The 26359-nt window shown below is 39.6% G+C and overlaps 1 protein-coding gene and 1 non-coding gene across 2 annotated transcripts; both read left to right on the forward strand.

The window, feature by feature from the left end:
• The first annotated feature begins 5373 nt into the window (after positions 1 to 5373).
• LOC140885715 (small nucleolar RNA R71) lies at positions 5374 to 5479 on the forward strand. Its single transcript, XR_012151133.1, has one exon. It is a non-coding gene; the product is annotated as a small nucleolar RNA R71 (small nucleolar RNA).
• A 16657-nt stretch (positions 5480 to 22136) lies between these two features.
• Positions 22137 to 23066, forward strand: LOC140884077 (plasmodesmata-located protein 6-like). Its single transcript, XM_073290744.1, has one exon. The coding sequence runs from the start codon at positions 22187 to 22189 to the stop codon at positions 22994 to 22996; it is 810 nt and encodes a 269-aa protein (XP_073146845.1). The 5' UTR covers positions 22137 to 22186; the 3' UTR covers positions 22997 to 23066.
• Positions 23067 to 26359: the final 3293 nt, after the last annotated feature.

Consider the following 26359-nt stretch of genomic DNA (forward strand, 5'->3'; position numbering starts at 1 on the left):
AAACTTGAAGAACCCTAGCTGCGAAAATATTGGAACCCGGATGACTAAAATTCAAACAAGTGCTATGAAAGGATGAATATGTGTGATTGATGGTGTAACCGAGATTTTCAGGTGGGATTTTTTTTCGATTTGCAGGGGCGGGTCGCGTGGAGGCGGCGAACAAGGCTGGGAAGTATGAATATTTGATGAATGAAATCTGAGATCCCCTTTTATTTTTCAGAATTTTTGTGATAGCGCTGGAGCGCTATATTAGTGGCGCTGGAGCGCCCGATTATTTTCTAAGAGAGCGCTGGAGCGCTATAATTGAAGCGCTGGGGCGCTAAACCTTCGACCTTGATGATACAGAACAGCGCTGAAGCGCTATATGGAGAGCGCTGGAGCGCTACATCTTCGACTTTGGAACTCACATACTAGCGCTGGAGCGCTAAATCCTCGACTTTTCTAAAAAAATCCAACGTAAGAACAGCGCTGGAGCGCTATATTCTCGAATTTCATACTCCAAAATGTGATTTTTGTGAAGAAAAGAACCTGCAATAAAACTCCGAATTAGGACCAAAATTAATAAAATAACTGAAATTCAATAAAAGTAACTAAAAAAAAATAAAATAAAATAAAATAAAACAAAATTTAAAAATTTGGGTTGCCTCCTAAAGAGCGCTTGGTTTAACGTCGTCAGCCCGACTTATCTGGAGTGTTTATGCAGGGTCTATCAAAGTAACTTTCTCCATGTTCCGCACTTCATTGCCAAAATAATGTTTCAACCTCTGCCCATTGACTTGGAATGTCTGACCATCTTGACAGCTCAGTTCAATGGCTCCATAGGAATGCACTTTCACCACGGTGAACGGACCAGACCATCTTGATTTCAACTTACCTGGAAATAAGCGGAGACGAGAGTTAAATAATAATACATGTTGTCCAGGATCGAAGTCTCTCTTCAGTAATATTTTGTCATGCCATTTTTTGGTTTGTTCTTTGTAGAGCTTGGCATTTTCGTAAGAATGATTACGAAACTCCTCAATCTCATGCAACTGCAACAATCGCTCTTCTCCAGCAGCTTTCATATCAAAATTCAACTTTTTCACCGCCCAATACGCTCGATGCTCTAACTCCACTGGAAGATGGCATGCTTTACCAAAGACCAACCTGTATGGAGACATGCCAATAGGAGTTTTGAACGCGGTCCGGTATGCCCATAGTGCATCATCTAACTTGATTGCCCAATCCTTCCGGTTTGTGTTGACAGTCTTTTCCAGAATTTGCTTAATTTCCCGGTTGGATATTTCAGCTTGCCCATTTGTTTGAGGATGATATGCACATGCCATTTTATGCCTAACACCATATTTTGTCAGTAATGAATTAAAGATTTTATTGCAAAAATGCGTACCTTCATCACTGATTATAGCCCTTGGCGTTCCAAACCTCGTAAAATATTTTTCTGCACAAACTGCACCACTACGCGAGCATCATTAATGGAGGTGGCGATTGCTTCCACCCATTTCGAGACATAATCAACAACCAATAAAATATAAGATTGACCAAAGGAGGGGGGAAACGGTCCCATAAAATCAATACCCCACACATCGAATAATTCAACTTCTAAAATATTTGTAAGGGGTAATTCATGACGCCTAGATATATTTCCCATCCTTTGACATCTATCACATGATTTTACCAAGGTATAATTGTCTTTAAATAAAGTTGGCCAATAAAAACCAGACTGAAGTACCTTGGCGGCTGTCCGTGTGGCTCCAAAGTGACCACCATACGGTGCAGAATGACATTGTTCCAGAATTTCTTTGGATTCAGCTTCATTTACACATCTCCTTATCACTTGGTCCGAACACTTCTTATAGACAAACGGATCATCCCACAAATAAAAAGTTGACATCATGGAAAAATTTCTTCCTTTGGTGATGATTAAGATCTGGAGGCAAAACACCACAAGAAAGAAAATTAGCAAAGTCAGCAAACCAAGAAAGTTTGGAATTTACCTCAAAAAGATGCTCATCAGGAAATTGCTCCTTGATGCGTTCATGTTCAACTTTTCCTTCCAACTCCAAGCGAGACAGATGATCCGCTACTAAATTTTCACTCCCTTTCTTGTCTCTAATTTCGAAATCAAACTCTTGTAGTAAGAGTATCCACCGAATCAATCTCGGCTTGGCATCCTTCTTGGAAAAGAGATATCGAATAGCTGCATGGTCAGTGTAAACAATTACTCTAGAGCCAATGAGATATGACCTGAATTTGTCGAAGGAGAACACCACAGACAGCATCTCTTTTTCAGTAGTAGTGTAATTTTGTTGTGCTCCGTCAAGAGTGCGGCTGGCATAGTAAATTGCCCGAAACATCTTGTCCTTTCTTTGCCCCAAAACTGCTCCTACAGCATAATCGCTGGCATCACACATTACTTCAAACGGCTCTTTCCAGTCAGGCACAATCATAATAGGCGCAGAAATTAATGCCTCCTTGATCTTTGTGAATGCCTGCAAACACGCATCATAAAAAATAAAAGATGTATCTTTTTCTAATAAATTACACAAAGGCTTAGTAATTTTAGAAAAATCTCTAATAAAGCGACGATAAAACCCGGCGTGCCCCAAGAAACTTCTAATGGCTTTCACATTATTTGGCGGTGGAAGCTTTTCAATCGCAACCACTTTTGCTCGATCCACCTCAAGCCCATTAGATGACACTTTATGCCCAAGTACGATGCCTTCTTGCACCATGAAGTGGCATTTTTCCCAGTTAAGAACTAGATTTTTCTCTTGAAAACGCTGCAAAACAAGGGTCAGATTGTGCAAACAATAATCAAACGAAGACCCAAACACAGAAAAATCATCCATAAAAATTTCCATAACTTCTTCCACCATGTCAGAAAAAATGGCCATCATGCATCGCTGAAAAGTAGCCGGTGCATTACACAAACCAAATGGTATTCTCCTAAAAGCATAAGTACCATAGGGACATGTGAAAGTTGTTTTCTCTTGATCCTCTGGCGCTATAGCAATTTGAATGTAGCCAGAATAGCCATCTAAAAAACAATAATGCTTGTAACCTGCCAACCTGTCAAGCATTTGATCAATAAAAGGAAGAGGAAAATGATCTTTCCTAGTAGCCTTATTCAACCTTCTATAATCAATACAAACTCTCCAATCAGTAACAGTACGAGTCGAGATCAACTCGTTTTTCTCATTTTTAACTACAGTCATACCTCCCTTTTTCGGCACTACCTGTACTGGCGATACCCAAGAACTGTCAGATATGGCATAAATAATACCAGCATTCAATAATTTCAACACCTCAGCTTTTACCACTTCTTTCATCGCAGGATTTAATCTCCTTTGATGATCAACATAGGGACTATATGACTCCTCCATTAAAATCTTATGCATGCAAATATTGGGACTAATTTCCTTGATATCAGAAATTGACCAACCCAAAGCAGATTTAAATTTTCTCAAAACTCTTAATAATTTATCCTTTTCATCATGAGTAAGAGAGGATGAAATAATTACCGGGTTAGTCGAATTTTCTCCCAAAAATGCATAACATAAATGACCAGGCAGTTCTTTCAATTCAGGAGTAGAAGAAACTGGTACCTCTTTGCTGGCTTCCTCAGGCACTGCTTCAATTTTGTCTTTGCCTTCTTTTTCCTTTGGCAAACTTTCAAGAGCAAGAATTTGCTCTCTAAGTTCCCAATCATCACCATCCACTTGATTTATGGAATTAATCAAGCACCTAGTCAATGCGTCCTCCAACTCCATTCCTGCACAAAAATTATATTCATGAGAATCAGATGACTCAATGCGATTACAAGAATGTACCTCATCTTGGTATTTCATGATTTTATAGATATTGAAGGTGACAGCATCACCACCAACTCGTAGAGTTAGTTCACCCTCCTGCACATCAATTAACGCTCTGCCAGTTGCCAAGAATGGTCTTCCCAAAATTAGAGGGACATCTTGATCTTCTTCCATGTCAAGCACTACAAAGTCAACAGGAAAAATAAACTTATCTACTTTTACCAGTACATCTTCCACAACTCCTCTAGGATAAGTAAGAGAACGATCAGCCAACTGCAGAGTAATCGTGGTTGGTTTCACCTCGCCAAGCTCCAACGACCTGAAAATAGACAAAGGCATTAAATTAATACTTGCACCTAAATCACATAATGCCCTATTAACAGTCGCACCACCAATAATACAAGGAATAGTAAAACTCCCTGGATCTTTCAATTTCTATGGCAGTTTCTTTTGTAGGATGGCGCTGCACTCCTCTGTTAACTTCACTGTTTCAAACTCTTCAAGCTTTCTCTTCCTCGCCATCACATCCTTCATGAATTTAGCATAGTGCGGCATCTGCTCCAATGCATCAACGAATGAAATATTAATATGAATTTTCTTGAAGATGTAAAGAAACTTAGAAAACTTCTCATCCAACGCTTTCTTCTTGAACCGCTGAGGATATGGCAAAACAGCTTTTGGCACAGGCGGTTTCTCAGGCACAACTGTAGACTTGTTGGAATTTTGGCTATCAGATTTTTCAGACTCTACCACAATCTCTTCAGCTTCCTCATCAACCACTGCCCTTGGGTTATCAGTCCCGAGTTCTTTACCACTTCTAAGCATGACAGCCTTGCACTGCTCCCTTGGATTAATCTCAGTATTGCTAGGAAACACACCTCTCTGCTGATTATTCAATGCATTCGCCAGTTGACCAATTTGTGTTTCAAGATTTTTCATAGAAGCGCTCACATTGGTCAAGTGCGTCTCCATACTATCAAGCCTATTCTCATTCCTCTTAAATCTTGTGGATGATTCTGCAATGAAATTACTCACCAAATCTTCCAACGATGCCTTACCTTCACCATTCTGAGTATTGAACCCCGGTGGAGGATTCAACACATTCTTATTGTTTGCATAGGAAAAGTTCTCATGATTACGCAAACTAGGATGATACTGATTGGGTACAGGATTACCTCGATAGTTGTTGTAATTCTTGTTGTTCACATATTGAGCTTGCTCCACACTCTCAAATCCATCAGCGGAATTTACGGCAGTCGCCAGTGATGCTGTCTCAATAGAACTTTGATTTTCTTTGGTCAGTGCAGCCAACTGTGTAGAAATAGTAGCCATCTGAGCAGTCAAAGCAGTGAATGCATCAACCTCATGAATTCCAGTAGGCTTTCTTATTGCAGATCTCTCACTCGGCCACTGATAACTGTTAACAGTCATTTGCTCGAGCATCTCATAAGCTTGCTCAAGAAATTTAGAAAAAATTGAACCTCCAGCTGCAGCATCCACAGAAATACGAGTTGGCCCATTCAAACCATTGTAGAATAATTCGATCTGTTCCCAATCCGGAAAATTATGGTTCGGACACTTCCTAAGCAATTCCTTGTACCGCTCCCAGGCTTCATACAATTGCTCAAAATCATGCTGTTTGAATGTAGTGATCTCTATTTTCAACTGAAATTTAGATGCCATGTCTTCCCATGTGGTGATACTCCCAAGAGGTAAAGACTGCAACCAACTACGAGCATTGTCCCTAAGAGAGAATGGGAACAATCGTAGTTTGATGGTGTCCTCAGTAACACCATGAATCTTCACCGTGTCAGCTATCTCCAAAAAAGTACGCAGGTGCAAATTTGGATCTTCTGTAGCTGCACCCCTGAACTGATTCTGCTGCACCATATTAATCAGAGCTGGCTTCAACTCAAAATTATTTGCTGTGATATTCTGCCTAGCTATCCCAGAATAATGAGCATTGATCACCGGTCGAAAGTGATCTCTGATCGGCACCAGAGCATTATTAACAGCTCTTTCTCTTTCTCTTTCTTCAGCCATTAGTTGCAACTCTTCTCTTCTAGCCTTTCGCAACGCTTTAGCAGTTTTTTTGATTTTTGGATCAAAGAGCAGTGAGTCGTAACTTTGGCTCTTTCGCATAAACTGCATAGACAAGAAAGATTTAAAATTAGAACCAACAAAATAAAATAAAATGCTCTAAATCAAAATTAAGACTAATTAGCACAATTTAATATAAATCAAATAAAATTCAGTCCTCGGCAACGGCGCCAAAAACTTGTTGCATGTTTTTCGCTCGCAAGCGCACGATGTCAAGTTATAATACAGGAATTAAGTCCAAGTCGATCCCACGAAAAATGAATAAATGATATTATATAAAATATTTGCAACTAATCAAATCCTAATCCTATGTAGAGCTACGAAAATAGTTTGATTATTATAAAACTAAAATTTGCAAGAAACAAAACTAAATAACCACGAGTTCACGAGATGAAAAATTCAATAAGCGATGAATGCTAGAGGTTCGACTTCACTTGACTGTACACCACAATTTATTTCTAATGATTGTTCAATTATAAAATCTCCTAGTTTATTAGCCAAGAATTCCTATTATTTTCTACTACCTCTCTCGAGTGTCAAGCAGAAATTCGTATTCAATAACAAACTCAATATCTCTATAAAAGTTCAATTATTAAATTCGGTAAAAAGCACAAGAATTCTTCTAATGACTTCTATGGAGTTATATGCCTCTCGAACAGTATAAACACCATAGATGTATTTTCCTATGTCGTATTCAAAATCTCCTCTCTCGAGTGATAGATTCTAAATAAAATATCATTCAATCTATGACCAGTAAATTGAAAGCATTAAGATCAGGAAAACACAAATAAACTGTGCGAAGAAATTTAAATATATAAATCAAAATATGTCAATCATGGTTTCCAGTCAAGATTCGTCTACCTCTAGACTAAGAAATTAGTTCATAACGCAATTCAAAATCAAATAACTCATGTTTTTCCAACAATCCATAAACTAAGAAAAATAGAGTTCAAAGAGAAACTAGAACGAATTAGAATAAAGCTTCTCCGTCGCCGGATGCCGCCGTCTTCAGTCTTCGTACCGGAATCTCGAGCTTTTGTGCAATCCAAAACTCTCAATAGCCGTTTCTATGCTCTGAAAACTCTCTAAACCCTTGTATCCCCTCAGAATAAGCCATAAATTCCTTTTTAAACTCGATCAAGTCTTTCCAAAATTATGGACACTGCGCAGCGCTGGAGCGCTATACATCTGCGCTGGAGCGCCCGTCATTTTCTTCCAACAGCGCTGGAGCGCTGCATATGTAGCGCTGGGGCGCTATTTCCTCGACTTTTCACCTTTCGGAAGACTCCGTGTAGCGCTGGAGCGCTTGGCTTGTAGCGCTGGGGCGCTAGTCTGGGCACTTTTATTTCTTTTTTTCTTCAACTCTTTTTCACCTCTTTTTCACTTTTTTTGACCAACTAAAATGAATAACACTCAAATTCCTGCAAACAACACAAACAACAAGATACATGCATAATATCGCTCAAAACACAACAAAAGCCAAGCTAATTCATATAAAATATATGTGCAAAAATTGCACTGATCAGTGGCTTATGTTTTATGTTTTTGTTATACATTCATCTTGAGCCTACGTTGATTCAGCGGGCAGAACCGCCCTTTTTGTTTGGACGTTTGGGAACTATGATTGAGTGGCCTAGGTCGTAGTCGTATCGTCTAGTGCTAGCATACTCATTATGGTTGCTCAAATTCTAGAGGAGTGAGATATGTGGCACCATCTCGATCGGAAGAGTCGGTGAGTCGTCCCATGATCTCATCCTCGGGATCCCAAAAGCACAGCAGCAATCCTTTGTTTATCAGATTTGATATCCCGGTTTAAAGACATGCATTTCATTACGTTGTTATTGATTGTGTTGTTGTCTTGAAAGCATGTTTATTGTTGTATTACTTGATATGTTGCTTTTACTGGGATTATCATTCTCACCGGTTTATCCGGCTGTTGCTTTGTTTTGTATGTGTACTTGGCAACAGGAAGGGCAGGATCAAGTCAGCATAGATCTGGTTAGCGTCCAGAGCAAGAGTGAAACGACCCTAACTCTATAATAAATAAATATGCGGAAATTTTTTTTTTTTTTACTACTAAATAAAATATGTACATATATGCCCATACATATATGCACAGAATAAAATATTTAAAATAGATACATGACTAAATAAATAAACAATTAAATACTTAAGTAAAATGCATCTTTGAAATAAATAATTATCTGAGTCAACCTCTATAATTCAAAATGTACTGCATAAATAAAATAAATAAAAAGTGTGCATGCACTAAAATATTTAATAAAATATTCAATCACCTCAACCCATGAAAATATTAAAATGTATCATAACATAACATATATGGTGACTCAGAGGCTGTCACGGTCACGGGGCCACTGCAGCTCCGCTCATACGTTCTCACCACCGGTAGGGGTAACCTGCTCCTCTATATACTCACCTGCACCATATCAGTGTAGTGAGCCTAGAGGCCCAACATGCATACTAACAAGGGTTTAAAATAATTTAATACACTTTCATACATAATACTTATACTATAAATGCATGAGCATGCCTTAAAAATAATAACATAAATGTTACTTAAAGAAATCACTGAATTATACATAACATACATAATATCATACATACTTGAGTTGTTGAGCACTTATTTTCTTAACATCGAATGGTCCTATCCGTAAGTGTGATCCATACTTATAGTGCGACTGATCAGTCTAAGAAACCATCGTACGAGGCTGGTGGCGAACCACCCATACATAAATGGCAGAAACTGCCCATACATAAATGGCCACACTACTTCAATTTTCACCTAAAATATTTTATTTGCTCGACCATAGAACTTCAATCATAGCATAAAAATTGATTTCATGAATGCATGTACTTAAATAAATTGTGTGTCCTTCATATATATTTAATTTAATTTTCTTACTAACATATAAATATTAAAATAACTTAAATGCATAAAAATAATTAAATATATAATCAGGACACATGCAATTTTTCTCATGGATGGTCCTGGACTGCTGGCCTTACACTCAAGCCCATTAACTTAATTCTGGCCCTTTAACATACTTAAGCCCAATATCTTAAACTTTAAGCCCAATTAATTAATCTAAGCCCAATTAAATTAATTAAGCCCATTAAAATTACACTAAGCCCAATAACACTTAAACTGGCCCATTGGGCCCAAAAACCCAAAGACTGGCCCATTAACTTTTATGGGTCCAAAAGCCCATAAAATTAATGGACTAACTTAATTAAAATTTTTAAAGTCCAAATAAAATTATTTGGGAGTCCAAATAATTTTATTTCAATTAAATTGACTCAAAAACCCATTATTTCATAAAATATTTTAAAAATAAAAAGACTCGAGCTCGGCCCACCAAACCCGGACCCGGACCCGGACCCACTTAACCCGACCCACTAACCTACTGACCCGACCCGGACCCAAGAACCCGACCCGGACCAAGCCTAACCCTAGAACCCGACCCCCTCCTCCTTACTCCTCTCTCGGCCGCCGAGGGCTTGAGCAGCAGGCCTTCATCGCCTGCTGCCGCCCTGCTCCGGCCACGACCGGCCGGAGCGCTGCCAACAGGACCTCCCCAGGGTCCTGCCGGTTCGAACCCTACCATGGTTCCAACCCCATGCTCACCCCACGTCGAACCCGAAGCTTCCAAACCCAAAACCCTAATCTGTCGGGGCCGTGCACTTGAGTGAACCTAGCGACCACCTGGGCTCGTTTGGCTCGAACCACTCGAGCCACCCGAGCCCAGACCACGTACCCACACCCCAGGAGACCTAGCCATCAGCCGAACCATGCATAGAGAGAAAGAAACCGTGAGCATGCTATGAATTCGAAGTACAATGCACAAACAACAACATTCAATCGATTTTTCTGAAAAATGATTAAAGGATTTAGATGCCTACCATAACTTACATAATATATATACTGATATAGCGTAAAAATAAGAAAAAAGATCATGCCTTTCACCGTAGATATGGATTTAACACGTGTAGGAAGGACTTCGGGACGACGGGACGACTTTGGCTTGCTTGGAACCTTGAAACCGATCTTCTATGGAGTTTTAGGGCTGAATATCGATGAAGAAGATGACTATTCTGTGAGGGTGGAGGCGGCTAAGGGGTGAAGTGATCGGCTAAATGGGGTTTGGGTAGATTAGGTTTAATTTTAGTGTTAATTAAATATAGGTTAAATAATTAAGGAATTAAAAGTTTTAAATATTAAATGTACAACTTAAACTCCTAATTAAACTTTAAAAATCTGATAATAAAAAATGAAATCTCGAAATTAGTAAAAATAGGAATTTTAAAGGTATTAAAAAGTCCATATTTTGGCTAATTTTGGATAAAAATGACCCCTGAAATTAAATAAAATTAAATACTTAAAATTTTGAGATAATAAAACTCAAAATAATATTTTAAGGCTCCAAAAAGGTTTATAAAATAATTTGGCTAGAAAGTTGTCATCTCGTCCGTCCACGGTCCCGTCTACGTGATTAAATAATAAAAATACTAAAAATCATAAAAATCACTAATTATGGGTTAAATGCTTAAAAATAAATTAAATCATGCATAACTAATTCACATAATTATTTAACCCATAAATCATAAATTTAAATAATTAAATATCCTAATTATGCAGGCGGATTTACGTATTTAAAAATACCGGGTGTTACAATTCTCCCCCCCTTAAATTGAATTTCGTCCTCGAAATTAAAGTACTTACCCGAACAACTCCGGGTAGCGAGTCCTCATATCCTCCTCGGTCTCCCAAGTAGCTTCCTCCTCCGAGTGATTCAGCCACTGGACTCTGACCATCGGTATGACCCGTGTCCTAAGCCTCCGCTCCTCTCTAGCCAAGATCCGCACTGGTCTCTCCTCGTATACAAGATCCGGTGGCAACTGTAAGGGCTCGAAATCCAACACATGCGATGGGTTGGAGACATATCTCCGAAGCATGGATACATGGAAAACGTTGTGCACTGCCGCTAGCCCTGGAGGTAGAGCTAAACGATAGGCCAACGTGCCCACTCGCTCCAAGATCTCGAATGGCCCTATATATCTCGGATTAAGCTTGCCTCTCCGTCCAAAACGCGCTACTCCCTTCATAGGTGACACCTTCAAGAATACGTGATCACCTACTGCGAACTCCAAATCGCGTCGTCTGGCATCTGCATAACTCTTCTGCCGACTCTGCGCAGTCCTCATCCTCTCTCGAATCTGCGTCACGATGTCAGCTGTCTGCTGCACAATCTCTGGACCCAACAAAATCCTCTCACCAACCTCATCCCAATGCACCGGAGATCTGCATCTCCTCCCATAAAGTGCTGCATAAGGAGCCATACCTATAGACGACTGAAAGCTGTTGTTATAGGTAAACTCCACTAATGGCAGTCTAGTCTCCCAAGATCCTCGAAAATCGATGACACAAGCTCTCAGAAGATCCTCGAGAACCTGGATCACTCTCTCAGACTGACCATCTGTCTGGGGATGAAATGCTGTACTGAACAAAAGCCTCGTCCCCAAAGCTGTGTGCAGACTCTTCCAAAACGCAGATGTGAATCTCGGATCTCTGTCTGACACAATAGACACTGGTATGCCATGCAGTCTAACAATCTCTCTGATGTAAAGCTCTGCATACTGTGTCAAAGTATAAGTATTCTTCACCGGCAAGAAATGAGCTGACTTGGTGAGTCTATCTACAATCACCCAAATCGCTGTGCAACCTCTGGCACTCCTCGGTAAGCCAACCACAAAGTTCATCGTAATATTCTTCCATTTCCATTCCGGAATAGGAAGAGGTCTAAGAAGTCCTGCTAGACGCTGATGCTCTGCCTTGACTTGCTGACAAGTCAAGCACTCTGACACCACTCTCCCGATGTCACTCTTCATCCCGGGCCACCAATACAATAGCTGCAAGTCTTTGTACATCTTCGTACTTCCGGGGTGAATGGAGTACGGAGATGTGTGAGCCTCTGCCAAAATCTCAGCTCTCAACTGATCGACGTTCGGTACCCACATCCTACCACGGTACTGAACAATACCATCCTCCACTGTATACAAGAGATTACCTCTAGCCTCATCTCTCTGTCTCCATCGCTGTAACTCCTCATCAGTAGACTGTCCCTCTCTAATCCGATCTCGCAGAACTGGCTGCACCGTCAACACTGACAAGCTCGGTGCACAACCACTCGGATAACACTCCAAGCCAAATCTCTGAATCTCGCTCTGTAGTTGTAACTGTACGGTCAAACATGATACCACTGACGACTTCCGACTCAAAGCATCGGCCACTACATTAGCTTTACCCGGATGGTAGCTAATGTCACAGTCATAGTCCTTCACCAACTCCAACCATCTGCGCTGTCTCATGTTCAACTCCTTCTGTGTGAAGAAGTACTTGAGACTCTTGTGGTCTGTGAAAATCTTGCACTTCTCGCCATACAGATAGTGCCTCCAGATTTTCAACGCAAATACCACTGCTGCAAGCTCCAAATCATGCGTCGGATAGTTCTGCTCATGAATCTTCAACTGTCGCGACGCATATGCGATAACTCTGCCACTCTGCATAAGTACCGCGCCCAAACCAAGCTTGGACGCGTCGGTGTACACCACTAACTCCTCATGTGGCACTGTCATAGCTAACACAGGTGCTGAAGTAAGTGCATCCTTCAGTTGATCAAAGTTCCTCTGACAATCTGGACTCCAAATATACTTTGCGTTCTTCTTGGTTAAGGAAGTCAAGGGTACTGCAATAGAGGAAAAACCCTTGATGAACTTCCTATAGTATCCTGCTAAACCCAAGAAGCTGCGAATCTCCGAAGCATTCTTTGGAATCCCCCAATCCCTCACTGCCTGCACCTTGGACTGATCCACTGCAATCCCATCCCTAGAAATAATGTGGCCTAGAAACGCCACCTGCTCCAACCAAAACTCACACTTACTGAACTTTGCAAACAGTCGATGCTCCCTCAAAGTCTGCAAGGCTGTATGCAAATGTTGTATATGCTCCTCAATGCTCCTCGAGTAGATCAATATGTCATCAATGAATACAATGACAAACTGATCTAGATACGGTTGGAAAACACGATGCATGAGATCCATAAAAACTGCTGGAGCATTGGTCAACCCAAAGGGCATCACCAAGAACTCATAGTGCCCATATCGTGTCCTAAAGGCAGTCTTAGACACGTCTGAATCTCTGACTCTCAGCTGATGGTAACCAGATCGCAAATCAATATTGGAGAATACCGAAGCTCCCTGCAACTGATCGAATAAATCCTCTATCCTCGGTAGTGGATACTTATTCTTCACTGTGACTCTGTTGAGCTCTCGGTAGTCGATGCACAATCTCATGCTGCCGTCCTTCTTCTTCACAAACAACACTGGAGCTCCCCATGAAGAAAAGCTAGGACGAACAAAGCCCTTCTCCAACAGCTCCTGAATCTGCTCCTTCAACTCTCTCATCTCTGTAGGAGCAAGTCGATACGGTGCCTTAGAGATAGGCACAGTATCCGGCAACAACTCAATACTGAACTCCACCTCTCTCACTGGTGGAACTCCTGCAACATCGTCAGGAAAAACATCTGGATAATCACGTACCACCTCTATATCTGATAAAGATCTGCTAGAAATGTCTGAGGTAGTGGCCACACTAGCAAGAAAGCCCTGACATCCATGGCGCAATAATTTCCTCGCACGAACAAGTGATATCATCTGAGGAATACTGCTAGACTGAGATGCAAAGAAAGTAAACATCTCACCTCCCGCTGGCTTTACTGACACTGTCCTACGTCGGAAATCAATCGAAGCTCCATTAACTGATAGCCAGTCCATACCCAAAATCAAGTCAAACCCGGTCAATGGAAGAACCACTAGATCTGCTCGAATGGAGTGTCCCTGCAACTCCAATTCCAGATCCCTGATGACACTAGTGGTAGTGATAGTCTGTCCGGATGGCATGGTAACATCGTAACCACAGTCGACAACCTCCGGTGTAATGCCTATCCGTCTGATAAAATCTCGGGAGATAAACGAATGCGTGGCTCCTGAATCTAGCAACGCAAACGTGGAGTTGCCTCCAACTAGAATTCTCCCTGCACGCAGAAGATTCCCAACAATTCATACCACTACGCTCCCAAGGTTAAAACACTACAACCCTTAATTCTAATCACAAAGAAACAAAATTCTTATTCTAGCATGCTGATAGTTAAACTCAAGTAACAGGCATTCAAATATAATCGCAATAAACAAAAGCAAAGAATTGAAAAAGGTCTAGGGGTTAGGTATACCGGTGATCAAGGAGGTATCTGGGTCAGCCTCCTCTGCCTGCATCACATATACTCGCCCACTGACGTTCTGCCTCTGCGGGCAGTTGGCAATCTGATGCCCCGACTCTTTGCAACGATAGCAGACTCCTGCTCCCATAAGACACTGCCCGAAATGCATCTTCTGACACTTCGGACATACTGGATATCTCCCTGGAGTAGGGGCCCCGCCCCTAGTTTGCTGTTGTGGCTTCCCCTGAGGCCTCTGCTGATTCGGGCCCTTAGATGGCCCTGTAAACTGCTTCTTTGCAGGTGGCTGCGAAGATGGTCGCTGATACCCTGTCTGCAGAAACTGCCTCTTACCCTGCTGCTCTCTCTGTATCTCTCTCCGTCCCTCCTCGGAACGCAAGGCCCTGCTGACTGCAGACTCATATGTAAAGACGTCTGTCATACGCACGTCATGCCTGATCTCAGCCTTCAGGCCCTCCACAAACTGCCGCAGCTTCTCCTACGGACTATCAGCAATCATGGGCACAAAGTGACAGCCCCTCTCAAACTGGCTCACGTACTCCACAACAGACCTGTCCCCCTGACGGAGACTCATGAACTCCCGGATCATGCGACTGCGCACATCCTCAGTGAAGTACTTGGCGTAGAAGATACGCCTGAACTCGGCCCACGTCAGTGTAGGTAGATGGACTCCTCGAACTGCACCCTCCCACCAAAGGGCTGCATCACCTCTCATCATATACGTCGCACAGCTCACCCTGTCGGTGTCTGTGATCCCCATATAATCGAAGATGGACTCCAGAGAGCGAATCCATCCCTCAGCCACCAAAGGATCGGTGGTCCCCATAAACTCCTTAGGCCCCTTCTTCTGGAACCTTTCAGCGACGTCCTCCTCATGTGAAAGTCTGGGACGTGCAGCCTGCTGCTCCAACAGAGCAGTAATCCCTGCCATCATCGTAGCACTGGCCTGCTCCAGTGCTGTCATGGGGTGCTGCGGAGGTGGCGGTGGAGGTGGAGGTCTCCCACGTCGATTCACTGGTCTGGGAGGCATTCTGCACCACCACATATTTATTTACGTAAATCGCCATGCATAACTAAGTGTTTAAAATTAAGGCTAACTTAAATTCTAGAAATTAAATCATACTATAAACATTTAAAACTTACAGACCGGTAGCGTGGATTTCTGAGCTCGCATAGCAGTAATGGCCCCTCCAAGGACCGTGCTCTGATACCAACTGAAACGACCCTAACTCTATAATAAATAAATATGCGGAAATTTTTTTTTTTTTTTTACTACTAAATAAAATATGTACATATATGCCCATACATATATGCACAGAATAAAATATTTAAAATAGATACATGACTAAATAAATAAACAATTAAATACTTAAGTAAAATGCATCTTTGAAATAAATAATTATCTGAGTCAACCTCTATAATTCAAAATGTACTGCATAAATAAAATAAATAAAAAGTGTGCATGCACTAAAATATTTAATAAAATATTCAATCACCTCAACCCATGAAAATATTAAAATGTATCATAACATAACATATATGGTGACTCAGAGGCTGTCACGGTCACGGGGCCACTGCAGCTCCGCTCATACGTTCTCACCACCGGTAGGGGTAACCTGCTCCTCTATATACTCACCTGCACCATATCAGTGTAGTGAGCCTAGAGGCCCAACATGCATACTAACAAGGGTTTAAAATAATTTAATACACTTTCATACATAATACTTATACTATAAATGCATGAGCATGCCTTAAAAATAATAACATAAATGTTACTTAGAGAAATCACTGAATTATACATAACATACATAATATCATACATACTTGAGTTGTTGAGCACTTATTTTCTTAACATCGAATGGTCCTATCCGTAAGTGTGACCCATACTTATAGTGCGACTGATCAGTCTAAGAAACCATCGTACGAGGCTTGTGGCGAACCACCCATACATAAATGGCAGAAACTGCCCATACATAAATGGCCACACTACTTCAATTTCCACCTAAAATATTTTATTTGCTCGACCATAGAACTTCAATCATAGCATAAAAATTGATTTCATGAATGCATGTACTTAAATAAATTGTGTGTCCTTCATATATATTTAATTTAATTTTCTTACTAACATATAAATATTAAAATAACTTAAATGCATAAAAATAATTAAATATATAATCAGGACACATGCAATTTTTCTCATGGATGGTCCTGGACTGCTGGCCTTACACTCAAGCCCATTAACTTAATTCTGGCCCATTAACATACTTAAGCCCAATATCTTAAACTTTAAGCCCAATTAATTAATCTAAGCCCAATTAAATTAATTAAGCCCATTAAAATTACACTAAGCCCAATAACACTTAAACTGGCCCATTGGGCCCAAAAACCCAAAGACTGGCCCATTAACTTTTATGGGCCCAAAAGCCCATAAAATTAATGGACTAACTTAATTAAAATTTTAAAAGTCCAAATAAAATTATTTGGGAGTCCAAATAATTTTATTTCAATTAAATTGACTCAAAAACCCATTATTTCATAAAATATTTTAAAAATAAAAAGACTCAAGCCCGGCCCACCAAACCCGGACCCGGACCCACTTAACCCGACCCACTAACCTACTGACCCGACCCGGACCCAAGAACCCGACCCGGACCAAGCCTAACCCTAGAACCCGACCCCCTCCTCCTTACTCCTCTCTCGGCCGCCGAGGGCTTGAGCAGCAGGCCTTCATCGCCTGCTGCCGCCCTGCTCCGGCCACGACCGGCCGGAGCGCCGCCAGCAGGACCTCCCCAGGGTCCTGCCGGTTCGAACCCTACCATGGTTCCAACCCCATGCTCACCCCACGTCGAACCCGAAGCTTCCAAACCCAAAACCCTAATCTGTCGGGGCCGTGCACTTGAGTGAACCTAGCGACCACCTGGGCTCGTTTGGCTCGAACCACTCGAGCCACCCGAGCCTAGACCACGTACCCACACCCCAGGAGACCTAGCCATCAGCCGAACCATGCATAGAGAGAAAGAAACCGTGAGCATGCTATGAATTCGAAGTACAATGCACAAACAACAACATTCAATCGATTTTTCTGAAAAATGATTAAAGGATTTAGATGCCTACCATAACTTACATAATATATATACTGATATAGCGTAAAAATAAGAAAAAAGATCATGCCTTTCACCGTAGATATGGATTTAACACGTGTAGGAAGGACTTCGGGACGACGGGACGACTTTGGCTTGCTTGGAACCTTGAAACCGATCTTCTATGGAGTTTTAGGGCTGAATATCGATGAAGAAGATGACTATTCTGTGAGGGTGGAGGCGGCTAAGGGGTGAAGTGATCGGCTAAATGGGGTTTGGGTAGATTAGGTTTAATTTTAGTGTTAATTAAATATAGGTTAAATAATTAAGGAATTAAAAGTTTTAAATATTAAATGTACAACTTAAACTCCTAATTAAACTTTAAAAATCTGATAATAAAAAATGAAATCTCGAAATTAGTAAAAATAGGAATTTTAAAGGTATTAAAAAGTCCATATTTTGGCTAATTTTGGATAAAAATGACCCCTAAAATTAAATAAAATTAAATACTTAAAATTTTGAGATAATAAAACTCAAAATAATATTTTAAGGCTCCAAAAAGGTTCATAAAATAATTTGGCTAGAAAGTTGTCATCTCGTCCGTCCACGGTCCCGTCTACGCGATTAAATAATAAAAATACTAAAAATCATAAAAATCACTAATTATGGGTTAAATGCTTAAAAATAAATTAAATCATGCATAACTAATTCACATAATTATTTAACCCATAAATCATAAATTTAAATAATTAAATATCCTAATTATGCAGGCGGATTTACGTATTTAAAAATACCGGGTGTTACAAAGAGATAGAAGTGAGACTCGTTTAGAAGTCGAATCAGCATGTCAACCTAGTTATGTTTTGCGAACATGTTTAGTCATTCAAACTTCTCGTATTTGTTTTGTAAGCAAGAATCGATGTAGGTACTATCGTATTGAATGTTTCTCTTCCCTAAACCTTACTTGTATTGTTATTGGCATGTCAAATACTTTTAATGCAAGTGTTTAGGTTTTGTTGAGTTTATTTCGGTGCCTTAGCTTTTCTGGGTGAAAGGACGGCGCGGGCGCACAGCCTCTTTGCGAGGTAAGGGCACGGGCGCTCTTACTTAGAGCGCGGGCACACTGGGTTTTGCGCAGCTTAGGCGCGGGCGCGCTGATGTCAGCGCGGGCGCGCGAGCCTTCTTTTAAAAAAAATATATAATTGGTTGTTTGTCCGAGTTTAGTTGATTAGAAACGAGGTCTCACAAATCTGGTCTCATTTTTCAGAAGAAGTTGTTTTAAAACTGACGGTGATTTCCCTTTATTTGTAAGGTTAATCATTTATACAATCAGAAGAACAATTTACATACTGAAAATCATTAAATCCCTCTTAACCTCGAAACCTACTGAAAAAATTACTTAAAACCCAGCAAGAATTAGCATGGGAAATGGGTTAACCTTAAACACAATCAAACCAAAGCGGCTGTACAAATCCAACTTCAGAACTGAACTGACAACAGTCAAGAACGCAAAGATAAACCAAGAAAAACACTGGATTCACATAACAATATAGCTCAATGCTTTAAATTGTTGAACAGGACTAAGAACAACCAATCAAATAACAAAAAAACCCAAAAAAAACTATCAAACATAAATCAATAAAGCTTAATTCTTTCACCGTAGGAGGAATAAAAACATACCAAGCAGGAGGAGATAGTTTGGGGAAAGAACGATTGAACTTGAAGGGTGGAACAGCGGAATTTAGAGGTAATGGATGTGGTTTGGAACTGGCCAGTAGCTTATTTTCAAACGATACGCATCAAAAACTTCTCCTTTTCAAATAGAGCTAAAAGAATTTTTGCTTCGACTCTGCAACACAACAAGTGACAGATCATTGTCGATGGGGAATTATGCCTCAATTGCTTAGTTATGTAGTTGCAATCTAAATTTTGTTCATATTTACCATTTGTTACAAAAGGAGATACAGAAGGCTCTGGCAGCGGCATGAGTAACCCCAAATGTATATTATCCAGTCCTAATAAAGAAGAAATCGAGAAGACGAAGATTATGTAAGAACTTATAAATAACATGTAAGCATAAAACAGTACTAGTTAATGACCTGTGCATCAAACATGTTCATGTACTTGATGTCGGTTCCTCCATCCACACGTCCCGAATTTGGCTGGAACAAACAGAAGGCTACAGTTAACTAAGATCCACGAACCGATTGAACTCAAGCTTGTAAAAATTGGGACATCTATATATAGTTTTATGTTGAAAAAAAAAAAGCCAAGTGGTTCGTCCCATATGCTTGGCCAAAGGCCAAAAAAGTGGAGAAATTCAATGACCAAAGTTTTGACAGATCCAATCAATATTAAAACATCGATCTCGTGAACAATAAACCAAATTAAAAATCTCTCTGTAAAAGAATTTTTTCCACATTAAAAATTATTGTCAAATATATTTCCAAATCAGTAGCATTAAAAAACATATAAAAAGTTATTCTTCGACGACCAAATCACATAGACAAAGCATGAAACAGAGTAGGCAATCCAGATGCACATAGATGCAAAATGACACAAATAACACGTAGCTCCCATTGATCAGAATTAACATAGCCAGCCAGATGGTTTGCTTAATATACATATCATTGATAAAATAAAAGTAGAAATTCATGTATGAAATACCAAAACCCAGGTTTGATTTTGTGTATTGGGACAAAAATAGTATAAATATGTCTAATACTCTAATTGTCTATAAAGAGAAAACAGAGATAAGGTAATATTACAAAAATGAAACCTGAATGATAATAATACAGGAAAAAATTGTTACCAAAAAATCTGCTTATATTAACTAAATAGTATAATAGACGTCTTGACTAATAGGCATCGTCTAGCTTCTTATCCACCCTAACTTGACTAATAGTTGGTAACAATCAATAGCATAGAACTACAAAAATGGTGTTAAATATTTTAAATGTTACTACTTAAATAGAAAGGTCATGCATCCATTCGAGTTTATTTTCGCCATTTCCATTCGAAATGACCTCTGTCTTCAACCTTTTACTATCTCCTTCATTCTGCACACCCACACAATGAAAATAATGGGCTAATTTCATTTCAAAAATTGAAGCAAGTATATCACATTACCCTGGAAGTTGCAGCTACATACATAATTAAAAATTATATATTACAATATACATCACAAATATAAATTAATATTTAATTTGTGAACTCAGAAATATTAATTATATATCGACCAAAACGTTTATTTGAACAAAAGTTTGGATTCAAGCACATTTTCCAAACTACCGAGTTGAAAATGGAGAAGCTCTACATTTATTTCAATAATCAATTCATTATTTTTTTTATGCTCAATATAACGGCCAAGTAAATTGATTTGCTCTGGTAATGATAACTTGAACTCAGAAAAGCTTAAATTTCACTACCAAACATATAAATAAAATAATGGTACCAAATTGTCTCCCTCGTTGTTACTGGTGGACTGTAAACACCCACTGAAAATCCTAAAGAACTTGTCGCAAATCCTTTTAAGTTTATTTTTTCAATCGTGACAGGCAACTATAAGAGCTACAAAAAATCAATATTTTCCCGGTATTCACCTGTAGTGTCGTTCGATGAGAGCGTAGCAGCAGATGCGAGGTGGGCTTCCCGACGGCTCGAGTGAGAATAGCATTTGCGAGGTGGGTTTGTGTTTGATCTTGTCCTTCACCGCCTTCTTCCTCCTGCCTCATTCCCCGTCGTCCTCAGAAGACTACCATACGTTATATTTTAAAGATGAAATCAGTACGGAGCTACAGGAGAAAAAATACTGAAAGAGAGAAGAAAGAGAGAAAGGGATCGGATGGAGCTACAGGAGCTGCCGGAGCTGCCGGATCGACGGTGTTGGGGAGTGTCGGTGTTGGGGAGTGTCGATGTTGGGGAGCATCGGCGTTGAAAGAAGGAGAGAAAGGGATCGGATAGAGAAGAAATCGAGAAGGGGGAGAAGTAATCGAGAAGCTAGGGGTCTGATTTGGGGATTTGGGGAATATTATTTTTTTATGTTTTATTTTAAATAAAAATAATATATTTTCTACAACACTTTTTAAAAAGTGTTGTGCTACATGGAGAAAAAAACGCTAATAGACAACACTTTTAAAAGCATTGTCTTTGACCCCAAAAAAACGCTGAATGACAACGCTTTTTAAAAAAAGCGTTGTCTTTGATTAATAAAAAACATATAACCACAATGCTTTTCACTAAAAGCGTTGTCTTTTAAAAAAATAATATTTTTCACTAAAAGCGTTGTCTTTTAAGTGTTGTAATTGTGCATTTTTCTTGTAGTGTGTGTACGCTTAAAAGACTAAAAACAAAATGAAAGATGATGGGACGAACGATATGATCGATTGCTTCAATTAATTTCAACAGTGTACCATATATAAACATTTTTTTTCATAAATTCTAATATCTCTTAAATATAGTAGGAACTTATATATTTCGAAAAAATATATATATAATCCAAACAAAAATAACATGAATATAACAATTACTTTGTACGTGCATGTGCTCTTTTTATGGGTAATGCTACATGTACATGGAGAATTACATATTGGATTATACAATATACTTGAAATTACATGATTATTCTTGCACTTTATTTGAAATTTTTTTTTCAAAATTACATATAGAATAATCATATAATTTCAAGTACATTGTGTAACTTAACGTTTAACCCTACATATACATATATCATTCTTTTTTTTATTATCTCGAGAAGATGGAATGTGGGTCCCATATATTGTTTTTATTTTATAAATATTAATGTTCCCTCCACTGATTGAACTGAAATCAAAACTCAAACTCCTCCCCAGCTATTCTCGCACAATCCCTTCACAAAATCGACATGCATGCTAAATTTTCGTCTCCCCCTTCAATATCTGTATGCTTTGTATTAATACTAATTAATGTTTCACTCTTCCCACGCTCTTCAAATTCTTCGCTGCAATCTTTAATATACGTCGGCTGTTCCCAGCAAAGGTACATCTCCGGCACCCCATACGAATCCAACGTCAACTCCATCCTCGCCTCCCTCGTCAACTCCGCCGCCTCCGCCAATTTCAACAATTTCAAGATTTCACTCCCCGGCTCCACCCAGACCGACGTCGTCTACGGCCTCTTCCAGTGCCGCGGCGACCTCCCCACCTCCGACTGCCACCAATGCGTCGCCGACGCCGTCGGCCGACTCGGGAGCCTCTGCGGCGGCGCTTCCGGCGGCGCGTTGCAGTACGAAGGGTGTTTCGTCAAGTATGACAACACTCCGTTCCTGGGTGTGGAGGATAAGTCCGTCGTTTACAGTAAATGTGGGCCGTCGATCGCGGGGGACACCGACGTGCTGACCCGGAAAGATGCGGTGCTGGGTTATCTGACGGGTGCGGGGCAGTACTTTCGGGTCGGCGGGTCGGGCGAAGTGCAGGGTACGACGCAGTGTGTGCAGGATCTGACGACGGGGGAGTGCCAGGATTGTCTATCGGAAGCGATCCAACGGTTGAAAAACGTGTGTGGGGATTCTGCATGGGGCCATATGTATTTGGGAAAGTGCTACGCTCGGTACTCTGAGCGTGGATACACCTCCCGCGGCGGCAAGAAGCTTCGCAGCCACGGGTGGCGGTTCACGGTTTTCTTTGTTTTTACGGTCTCTTGGATTTTTACCTGATCAATAAGTGTGTAAATTAAGTTTGGAGATGTAACATGGTTGGATATGTTAGCTATACTATGTTTACAATATATTTGGTGTTACTTTGTTAGTGACACATCTCCTTGGCATTTTAGAATAATTCATGTTGAAAATTTTGTATTTGTTCTGTTTTAAAAAACCAAGTTTTCATTCAACAATTAATTTTCAAGTACATTGGAACACGTTAACTATAAGCAAATAACCTTTGTATTATTAAAGTGTTAGATCGACTGCAAAAAGAAGTCAAATAAAGGGAAAAGCAATTAGTTCTCTTTTCCTTTATTTGGCCACGCCTTAAAGAATATCATGTGGTGGAGTTTGAATAAGACCACAACCATTTCTATTTTTCGAGATTTAATTTTCTAGAAAATCCTCATAGATAAACTCTCATAACCCAAACATATTCTATATATTGGAATCATATTATAAGGGACAAAAATCCAAATAAAATGATAAAATATTCTGTCATTGGCGACATCGATCACAAACAACTCTTAATTTCAATAATGGTAAAAAGCAATGAACTTTAAGTGAAATCATGGCCACATAATGCACTAAAGACTGGTATGGTGTTTTTGTTTTACAAAAGCACTTTCTTTTAAAAGTAGACCGTATAAGATGCCTTAAAAAAATACAAATTTTCCACTTTAAAATTGTAAATATGGTTGAAAGTAATTAAATATCTGTTGATAGAATCTCATAAAAATTAAATTAAACAGACATTGAATAAAATTTTACAAAAGTATCGTGGAAACACATTTTTTTATATATATATGTACACACACACACACACACACACATATATATATATATATATATATATATTCTTAAAACATTAATGTTAAAATGCTAGCTAAATACAAATTTGTACGTAAGATAGACATACTCGAATTAAATACATATCGCTATCAATTATATGTTAATTAACTTGAAAAAAAAAACAATAGGTCCTGTAATAATAACATACGTGCCCTATAAATCATTTACAAAAAATAAAACAAGAATACCGAAATAAAATAGGTCAAAAGAAAGACAGAAGAAGAGTACTGGCCCAATTCCAATGGCAAAAGGCTTCATTCTAGGTCGATTTACTCGACTCCAAGTTGAAACAAATCCAATAATTAACTGATTGTCCTTAATTCAGTTGTTAATTATATATATATTAAGCGTTAAAAGATACATGTTTATGATAATTAACAGTAAACTATTCTGATAACTAAGGATTTGGATCCTGATCTGTTGTCCAAGGAAAACAACACCTCGTGTTGTGCAATCAAATGACGTCGTCGTTTCGATGCAATTTTTATATATTTTTTTTGAATTGAGATGAGACTCACGTGAATATATTGTCAATTGAAAAAAATATATAAAAAATATATTGTAGAGAAACGACGACATGATTTCATTACATAACACAAGGTGTTGTTTTTCTTGGACAACAAAGGATCCAGGTTAAATAACTAATGGCTGCAAGGCGACATACACAATGCTCTTGTGCATGCAAAACTCACGATTAAAAAAGTGGAGAATGAAGGTTTTTTGTCTAGAGAATATAATAATTAATTTTATATGAAACTGAAATCGATAGCTACATATATATGAGCAAAAGTGAAAACTGTGAAAAATGGAGTGCTAGTATTTTGGAATAAAAAACTTCACCAAAATAAGTTTTTTAAGGATATTTTTTCTTAATTAATCGTACATGTGCAACTCGATTACTTGTGCGTAAACAATATTTTGCAATCCATTTTTTCGGAGTAGTTTTACTTTTACAATCAACTATCAGGAATGTAATAACTGGCTAGCGTGGAGATATTAACGGGTGGCCAACTATGAGACATGTGAGGCCAACTATGGGCCGTCTAATACATAACAGTAAAACACGGGCTATAATATCATATTAGAAATTGATTTGGAACTAGCTCACCTCGAAAGCTAGCTCAAAATGAAAGGTTTGCAATTATCTATATATAAGGCTCCGATCCCAAGTTATTCAACCAACTGATGTGAGACACAAACTAAGACATCAACACCTCCTAATCTCCTACCTACCTTGCTCCCACGTCATGAAAATCACATATAAAATAAGTAAACAGATCAAATTATAAACTAATTTCGAATTATTCATAGCTAGCTAGCTATAACTAGAGAGAAAAAGATTTAGAATTCCCTGCAATAATATATATATCATCGATCAAGCTAAGTTATAAATGAGCTAGTGATGGGTCTCACTGGAAAATTAACAGCACAGATAGAGTACAAGTCTGGTGGAGATTTGTTCCATCAAGTCTTCAAGTATTGGTCCGAGGCTTCGATTTGCATGAAGGAGAATGAATTTGTTTTTTCCCAATTTTCTTATACTTAAAAAAACAATGGAACTCATTAGAATTCCGGCCCGGGGCTCGAATAGAATAGGCAGGAGATATTTGAAATTTCTGCTGTTGGGCTTTGGCCCAACTATCATGTTATTTCCCAGCCCATCCCAAAGCCTTATTACAATTCCCCTATCCCTAATCAGTTAGAGTTAGTGCGTTCCTTTTTCTTCACCTTTCTGAGTAAGGCGACTGACGCCTTGTGAGAGTCCCACTTCTTTCTGCGGGAAACATGGGGCAGCCGATAGCACCAATTTCCACCGTGGTTTCTAGGTTGTCGGATCCTTGGAGCGCCTTGTCTTTTGTGTATAAAGAAAGGGGGGAAGAATGAGGCAGTAGAGGAGAGCGAGGCAGCCAAGAGAAAAGAGAATTGAGAGCGTTAGATTCATTCTTGCTTCTGCTTCTAAGTGAGGCCACTGACGTGTGTGAGAGAGGGCACGAGGGTGAGAGGTTGGAGTGAAGTCTCTTAGTGTTTCTCTGCTGTTTCTTTCTCGCTAGTTCTTGCTTTGGGTTCCTACTCTGTGTAGGTAAGGAAGCGTGTGCCATTATTTCCCTGGGAGTATCTATTTTGTGTAGAGGCAGTGAGTTTGGGCTGGGAATCTGGGTTAGCAATTCTTTTGTGGTCTTCATCTTGGTTCTTGGTTAAATCGGAGAGATCGAAGCTTCTGAGCCCCGGTAGTATCGAGTATATTACGTTGCTTGTGGTTTTTTGTTATTGGCTTGTTCTGCTTTGTTTCTTTTCTTTCTGTTGTGCAGATTAGTAACAAGAAACAAGATTGCCAATTGGACAACGAAGAGGGCGGATACCTAACAGTGGTATCAGAGCCATTGGTCGCCGCTGGTTCGCCGTCGTCGCCCGTTCACCACTCCGCAGCCGCCTGGTTAGTTGCTGTCACCAAGTGCCGTGTCCGTTGTTCTGCCACATCGGTTAGCTGGGAATCGAAACTCGTATATTGGCTTGACCTTGAAC

The sequence above is a fragment of the Henckelia pumila genome, chromosome 2, assembly GCF_033568475.1.
Source record: "Henckelia pumila isolate YLH828 chromosome 2, ASM3356847v2, whole genome shotgun sequence".
Classification (NCBI taxonomy): Eukaryota; Viridiplantae; Streptophyta; class Magnoliopsida; order Lamiales; family Gesneriaceae; genus Henckelia; species Henckelia pumila.